Raw genomic sequence first — 8,635 nt, 5'->3', positions numbered from 1 at the left:
GTGGGAACCAGGCATGTAGAGTCCATCCGTTCACCTTTTCTGCATCGCACAAAGACACGGTGGTTGGAACCAAAGATCTCAAATTTGGACTCATCATACCAAAGCACAGATTTCCACTGGTCTAATGTCCATTCCTTGTGTTCTTTAGCCCAAACAAGTCTCTTCTGCTTGTTGCCTGTCCTTAGCAGTGGTTTCCTAGCAGCTATTTTACCATGAAGGCCTGCTGCACAAAGTCTCCTCTTAACAGTTGTTGTAGAGATGTCTGCTGCTAGAACTCTGTGTGGCATTGACATGGTCTCTAATCTGAGCTGCTGTTAACCTGCGATTTCTGAGGCTGGTGACTCGGATAAACTTCTCCTCAGAAGCAGAGGTGACTCTTGGTCTTCCTTTTCTGGGGCGTTCTTCATGTGAGCCAGTTTCTTTGTAGCGCTTGATGGTTTTTGCAACTGCACTTAGGAACACTTTCAAAGTTTTCCCAATTTTTCAGACTGACTGACCTTCATTTCTTAAAGTAATGATGGCCACTCGCTTTTCTTTACTTAGCTGCTTTTTTCTTGCCATAATACAAATTCTTAGGGTATGTGTCCACATTCAGGATTGCATCAGGATTTGGTCAGGAGTTTTCATCAGTATTTGTAAGCCAAAACCAGGAGTGGAGCATATGTTTCTATTATACTTTTCCTCTAATTGTTCCACTCCTGGTTTTGGCTTACAAATACTGATGAAAAATTCTGACGAAATCCTGATGCAATCCTGAACGTGGACACATACCCTAACAGTCTATTCAGTAGGACTATCAGCTGTGTATCCACCAGACTTCTGCTCAACACAACTGATGTTCCCAACCCCATTTATAAGGCAAGAAATCCCACTTATTAAACCTGACAGGGCACACCTGTGAAGTGAAAACCATTCCCAGTGACTACCTCTCGAAGCTCATCAAGAGAATGCCAAGAGTGTGCAAAGCAGTCTTCAAAGCAAGAGGTGGCTACTTTGAAGAACCTAGAATATAAGACATAATTTCAGTTGTTTCACACTTTTTTATTAAGTATATAATTCAACATGTGTTAAATCATAGTTTTGATGCCTTCAGTGTGAATGTACAATTTTCGTAGTCCTGAAAATACAGAAAAATCTTTAAATGGGAAGGTGTGTCCAAACTTTTGGTCTGTACTTTATATATATAAAAAAAAAGTTTTCTGAGACTTAAAAATAATTTTTCGGGAGGCTTTTGCTATGTAATCGGAGAGCAGCATGATGTGGAGACAGAGACCCTGATTCCAGCAATGTGTCACTTGCTACTGTCATGGTCTCATTTTGATACAATCACTGTTTTCTATGCTGCAGATAACACGTGCTGATCTGTGTAACCCCGCCCACACCACTGATTGGCAGCTTCTTGTGTAAATAGAAAGCTGCCAATCAGTGGTGGAGGCGGATTCCTTTTGATGCGGGATCCAACGCAGAGCCCCCATCTTTCCCGGCACGTCAGGTGCTTCCAATGGAGGCTATTGAAGCAAGTGAAAAGTAAAAAAAAAAAATAAAATTGCAAATCATCCCCCATTCGCCCCCATTAAAAATAAAACATACACATATGTGGTATCGCCGCGTTCAAAATCGCCCGATCTGTCAAAATATAAAAAGAATTAATCCAATCGGTAAGCGGCGTAGCGAAAAAGTTAAAACTATTAGTGTTTTTTTTGCTTTTTAATTTAGTGCTGATTATTTTTTATTTTTTAATTGTTTAATTTTTTTTTCTCCAGATCCCAAACAAACTTATTGAAGAAAAGGAAAAAGAAAAGAGCCGGTAAGTATTTCTTTCACTCTGTATAATGTATTATGACAGAGGTGAGCCTGCTAAGATGACCGCCTCGCCGGCTTCTGATTCTACATTATCCTGATTATTCTATTCTGCGGTTACGATAGAATTCATGGGAAATTTGGATGAAGTTTATACCATTCAGAAATGGGTCTGCTGTCTCGCTTTTAGATTTGCAGTTTTGGATTAGGCCTAAGTGATTGAAAAAAAAAACCACTGAAGCCAACATTTTGCAGTTTGTCTGTCCTGTTTGCCTCATTTAAAGAGAATGTGTTTTCATTAATGACCTAATGTTTTAAGTGTTTTGGTTTTTATGTATATAATAAAATGTATTAATCTATAAAAAGTAGAAATCCAGGATCTTTCAATGTTCCCTTTATATACAGCAGATAACACAGGATCCACCATTCACAATAGGTGATGTCACAGCTCACCTCCTCCCCGTATACAATGACAGATAACACCTCTATATACAGTAGATAACACAGGATCCACCATTCACAATAGTTGATGTCACAGCTCACCTCCTCCTGTACAATGACTGATAACACCTCTATATACAGTAGGTAACACGGGATCCACCATTCACATTTCACCTGTTCAAATTAAACCACCTGACGGAGGGCGTAGCCTGACGGAGGGCGTAGCCTATGAACACTCTCTGCTGCAGTGTAATTTAACTGGTGACTTTGCAGCCTATTTCCAGTGAATGGCCCCAAATCCCACCGAATTAATCTTCTACTGGGTACTGGGTCGGACATATTTAAAGTTTTCAGAAAACTTATATATATATATATATATATATATATATATATATATATATATATATATATATATATATATATGTGTATATATATATATATATATATATGTATATATGTATATATATATATATATATATATATATATATATATATATATGTATATATGTATGTATATATATATATATATATGTATATATGTATGTATATATATATATATATGTATATATGTATATATATATATATATATGTGTGTGTATATATATGTATATGTATATATATGTGTATATATATATGTGTGTATATATATATATATATATATATATATATATATATATATATATATATATATACATACACACACACACACATATATATATATATATATATATATATATATATATATATATATATATATATATATATATATATATATATATATATATATATATATACACATATATACACACACATATATGTATATATATATATATATATGTATATATATATATAAATCCCAGTGCCGTTAGCGCCCCCTTGTGACAGAATGTTAGGTCACTTTCCATTCCGCCGTGGCAGGCAGGGTTGTAGTTGTCAGTTGCGCTAATCAAATATTTTTTTTTTTTTTTTTCTGTAGCAAGAGAGCTCATTCTCCGGACCGAAAAGGGGGTGTAAAGGAGAAGCAGAAGAAGACAGATTCTGAAACTGGCGATCAGACCACATCTGAAGAAGCCACCGCCGATGACACCATTCACACCTCGGAGGAGGCAGATGAGAAAGATATAGTGACCGATTCTTGTGAACCTGAGCTAGCTGAGGATGATGAAGAGGAGGAGGAAGAAGAGGGGAACGATGAAGAAGCCGCTGCTCTTCTAGAAACAGGCAGCTCCGTGGCTGATGATGAAGTTCTGGACCCAAATGATGCTGAAGGAAACAACGATGTGGAAGACCAAAGTGAGGCGCAGGAACCGGACTCTTCAGATCCCTCAGCACCTGTCCCCAAGAAAAAGAAGGTATGATCGGCACGATTGATACAACACGGTAATGTTCTGCCGCTCGTGTTGCAGGCGGTAATCATTAGTCTATTGACTACAGATTCCTTCTAATGGCAAAAAAAGGGGAGAACCATAAGCACAGTCTGATTGTTTACGCTCCCAATCGGTGCAGTCAGCCGCCATCCTTAAGGCCCCTTCACATTAAGCGACGCTGCAGCGATACCGACAACGATCCGGATCGCTGCAGCGTCGCTGTTTGGTCGCTGGAGAGCTGTCACACAGACCGCTCTCCAGCGACCAACGATGCCGGTAACCAGGGTAAACATCGAGTAACTAAGCGCAGGGCCGCGCTTAGTAACCCGATGTTTACCCTGGTTACCATGCTAAAAGTAAAAAAAAACAAACACTAGATACTTACCTACCGCTGTCTGTCCTCCAGCGCTGCGCTCTGCTTCTCTGCTCTCCTCCTGTACTGTCTGTGAGCCGGTAAGCAGAGCGGTGACGTCACCGCTCTGCTTTCCGGCTGACCGACGCTCACAGCCAGTACAGGAGGAGTGCAGAGCACAGCGCTGGAGGACAGACGGCTGTAGGTAAGTATGTAGTGGTTGTTTTTTTTTACTTTTAGCATGGTAACCAGGGTAAACATCGGGTTACTAAGCGCGGCCCTGCGCTTAGTAACCCGATGTTTACCCTGGTTACCAGTGAAGACATCGCTGGATCGGTGTCACACACGCCGATCCAGCGATGTCAGCAGGAGTCCAGCGACGAAATAAAGTTCTGGACTTTATTCAGCGACCAACGATCTCCCAGCAGGGGCCTGATCGTTGGTCGCTGTCACACATAACGATTTCATTAACGATATCGTTGCTACGTAACAAATAGCAACGATATCGTTAACAATATCGTTGTGTGAAGGTACCTTTAGTCTCCACTTTGTAGTCTGGAGCCGGAGGAGAAGCTGTGGCGGAAAGACTTGTCAGTAAAGCGTCATCCTCCCCGTGTCAGAAGTACTAAGCTGAATGCACATCCGGGATTCGCCATTTGGATGACTTTTGTGTTTCAATATGGTGCTGGTATAAATTTGTGACCTTTTGAATAAATTTATTAATGACCTGTTTTTTGCTGTCAGGGCGCAGCCAAGTTTTCTGGGAGCATAGATGATTTTGTTACTCTTGACGAGGTCGGCGACGAGGATCCGGATAAGGCGAGAACCGCCAAGAAATCTGCAAAAGAGAAGGCTGAGGTGGAGCCCAACACAAGCATGGAGAAAGCGGAACAAGAAAATAAAGAGGACGGTGAGGCTGGCCAAACGCGCCCAGTATCTGCTAGCGAGGGTGTTGGAGGCACAGCGGAGTATAATCTTGGCCCGTTTGAGGACAACAATCCTGTCGGTGAGTATATGTAACGGTGCGGTGCCGTGTTGCACTGCAGATCAACGGCTGCAGTTTTTTCCTGTAAAAAGTTGTCATGTTTTGACTTCTGTTTTATGTTCTTTCTATAAGGGGTGGAATTTGTGGTTGCCAAGACTGGTTTTTACTGCAAACTGTGCTCCTTGTTCTACACTAACGAGAACGTGGCTAAGGTCACCCACTGCAGCACCTTGCCCCACTACCAGAAACTGAAGGTGAGCGTTTTGTCCTTTCACAAAGGACACTGAGGATGGCCAAGTTCTGTTTCAGCCTGTCAGACTCCCCTCCCCCATGTACAAAGACTATTTCCACCGCTTATTGGTGCTGGCATGTACATCATGTGACTGATATGGCCAGTACGAAAGACTGACAAAAGCCCACTAGAGCATCGGCTGTGAAGCAATGGCAGATTTTAATAAGCAATATTATGTCCTTATTCTCTTGTTAAATCCCTTGTTGCTTCAGTGCCATTGCCCTAGTTGGCTTTGCCGGTTTCTCATTAATTTCCTGCAGAGTTGAAGTGCTCTACAGCCATCTTCTTAATATTCGTCTTCACATCTTGACAGATCTGAATTACCGTAGCCAGGTTCCAAACACACTCAAAGATGTGTGTGTGTTGATAAAGCAGCAAATCGAGAGTGTCGTTCAATACTGGCAAGGATTGCATAGTTTATGGATGGGTCGTTAAAAGAAAAAAAAAAAAATGAATTACTGAAAAGTGTACACAACCAACTTCTCAAATTCCCACTAAGGGTATGTGCACACGATGCAGATTTAGTGCAGAACTGCAGCAGATTTTTCTGCAGCAGAAACGCTGCAGAACTGCACTGTGATTACAGTACAATGTAAATCAATGTGAAAAAAAAAGCCGTGCACATGGTGCAGAAAAATCTGCGCAGAAACGCTGCAGATTTCAAAGAAGTGCATGTCACTTCTTTTGTGCAGTTCTGCAGCGTTTCTGCACCCCTTCATAATAGAAATCTGCAGGTGCGTTTTTTGTGCATTTTTGATGCGTTTTTGGTGCAGATTTGTGCACAAAAAACGCATCAAAAACGCACCTGCGGATTCTGCCAGGAGATGCAGATTTAGTGCAGAACTGCAGCAGATTTTTCTGCACCAAATCTGCATCGTGTGCACACAGCCTTAGTACTGATGAGCGCTGGCTTTGCAGGAAAGTGATGATAGGTGAAGCCCACTAGAGCATCGGCACTGAAGCAATATCTATATTCTGACAATTGTACATATTTGCATCTTTTTTTTTTCTCTCTCTCTTTTAGAAACTTTACTCCAAGATGACAAAGGCTCCAGAGACAAACTAAAATCCTGAAGAAAAAAAAAGTTGTTTAATTTTGTTCTGTTTAGTTTGCAACATGAGAAGCTAATGCTTTATGGCGATGTGCCGAGTACATAGTATGTGGGCAGCAATGTCCTTTGAGCTTTGTTCCGCACTAGGTTTACACATCCCAGACCTACATTGGTATCTGATGTGGGGGTGACATCTTGCGATTTCCCACACCAGACTACTACAAAGCCAGCAAACCGTCGGTTGTCGTTGATATTGATGTCCAGCTTGCTGTGAAGCCTCGGCATATTTGACATTCTGCACTAGCGAAATGTTTTCTATCGTTTTAATATGCTTTATGTGCGTTCGGTGTGGCTGTTTTTATTTTTTTTATTTTTTTTTTTCTTCCTGATTTTCTGTTTTTAAGACCAATCGATCATATTAAATCCATCACAATAAACAGAACTATAATCTTGCCTTCATACAAGAAAACAAATATTGTTTCTCAGTTGTGTGACCCCCATAAATATCCAAAACTGCATGTAACCAATATGAGACCCCCTCTGCAGGCTTCATCTGTGATATCCATTGTTCACCTTTCTGATTTTAGAGCAGAACTTTTTGACGATTTATTTCATTTGTTTGTGTGTTTTTGACAGTTTAATGGAAAAAAATGGATTGTTGTCAAGTTCATGATGACTTTATTTACTATTTTTGTATTCTATCACTTCATTGTTTTGTTTCGGTTACTCGACTCGTCCTAGCTGCCATATCAAACATTTGTTCCCCCACCTAAAAAAAAAAAAAAAAAAAAAATTCTGATTTTTGTCAGACGCCAGACAATGTCACCTGGATTCTGACTAGTTGAATGATGTGAGACGAGACTTTTTAAAGGGTTTTTTCACTAAGATGATCCTTTAAAATGGGTCAACATCAATTAGTTGATGTTCAATATACAGGACCCCCAGCGATAAGCCGCCAGATCTGATCCATCGTTTCTGGAAGCGGCTGCTAAACAATGTGACTCTTTAAACTGGTGTACATCTGCCCAGGGGGTCGGACCCCCAATGATTGGATATTGAGGGTCTGTTCTGACTTCAGTAAGCTATATTTTTTTTTATGTTTTTTTTTTTTTTATCGCAGTCTTTAGCCCTACACCTAGCCGAGATGCAGTAGACCATCGGGCTCCTTCAGCGATGATCAGTATTCACCTGTCACTGAATTGTAGTTGTTTTGTCTCCTCCAAAAGCTGAATTAGCTGTTAGGCAAGGGTTACAATTTTTTTTTTAAAGGGTTTTTCCAGAATTTAGAAAGATATGGTTGCATTCTTCTCCAAAACGTCGCTACCAACTGTTTCTGGTCAGCATGGAAAATGGGTTGTAGTACCATACACAACCTGTAGACTGGGGTGGTGCTGTTCTTGGAAGCATGAAACCACTTTTTTTATTTTCTAATTCTGGAGAACCGCTTTAAGATTGGCCAGAATTGATCAATTTCTCATTTCATTTTATGTCTTCATGCCAAATGTCAAGATTTGTGCAAACAGTGTTGCCCTCCCCCGTACTGTGGAGCTGTAGAAAACAAGTGAACTCTCCATAGCATTCCAGTGGTCATTAGTTGAACCTTCATGTATTTGTTTAGAAGCGTTCGAAATAAAACCTTGTATTTTACCAATGTCTTGGGATTTTTTTTGTGTGTGTGTTGTGGTCATTATTGAGCTACTTGAAACACCCAAGTTGTTTTTGCTGTACTTTTATTTTAAGCTGTCTTTTTGACAGCAGCTTGTCGAATTGAAAGAGGTGGAAGGACTTCAATGTGCGGGGATGTGAAAAAACTTACGGCAGTCAATAGCTGGTCTTCCTGGTCAGTTAACTTGAGCTGTGCAAAAAGATTCATCGGACCCTGCTCCAGAGAGTGTCCGACCGCCCGCCTCTCCAGAGCCCTGTGATCCACCTATTGTGTGCGCATCTTCTGATAGGACCAATGACGTCATTGTGATGTGACCTGCATGACGTCAAGGAGGCCTACTAGTGAGAAGAGGTGCCAAGGAGTAGGAGGCTGATCTGCCACAGAGTACGGACCTGGACTTGGACTAAGTTCCTGCAAATCTTTTTGCTCAAATGGACCGTCAATCTTGAGAAAGTGTCCAATAATCCCTTCTCCCACCCCAGAGAGTGAAGATGCTTATATTTATGCAGAAAATCAAAAAGTCGTGGACCGGAAATTTTTGGTAAATTCTAGTCTCCTGAGTCATTAGTTACAGAAATTACAGAAACCGGGAGAGATTGGGCAGATTTGTTTTGGTAACGATACTGTTGCTCCTATCTCTCTTTATAAATGTGGAGGTGTAGACTTCCATTTGGCGTCAG

At 40.7% G+C, this 8,635-nt stretch overlaps 1 protein-coding gene across 1 annotated transcript in view; it reads left to right on the top strand.

The window, feature by feature from the left end:
* LOC138675300 (matrin-3-like) overlaps positions 1-7,936 on the top strand; it is a 44,675-nt gene extending 36,739 nt beyond the window's left edge. Inside the window, exons 11-15 of the mRNA XM_069763388.1 lie at positions 1,764-1,807; positions 3,218-3,593; positions 4,705-4,966; positions 5,078-5,199; positions 6,262-7,936. Coding sequence (XP_069619489.1) covers positions 1,764-1,807; positions 3,218-3,593; positions 4,705-4,966; positions 5,078-5,199; positions 6,262-6,303 — 846 coding nt within the window. The 3' untranslated portion in view covers positions 6,304-7,936. The remainder of the gene's footprint in view (positions 1-1,763; positions 1,808-3,217; positions 3,594-4,704; positions 4,967-5,077; positions 5,200-6,261) is intronic.
* The last annotated feature ends 699 nt before the right edge of the window (positions 7,937-8,635 follow it).

The sequence above is a fragment of the Ranitomeya imitator genome, chromosome 4 (genome assembly GCF_032444005.1).
Source record: "Ranitomeya imitator isolate aRanImi1 chromosome 4, aRanImi1.pri, whole genome shotgun sequence".
NCBI classification, from domain to species: domain Eukaryota; kingdom Metazoa; phylum Chordata; class Amphibia; order Anura; family Dendrobatidae; genus Ranitomeya; species Ranitomeya imitator.
The sequence above is the reverse complement of the archived record's forward strand: the minus strand, read 5'-3'. Positions and strand labels throughout refer to the sequence as shown.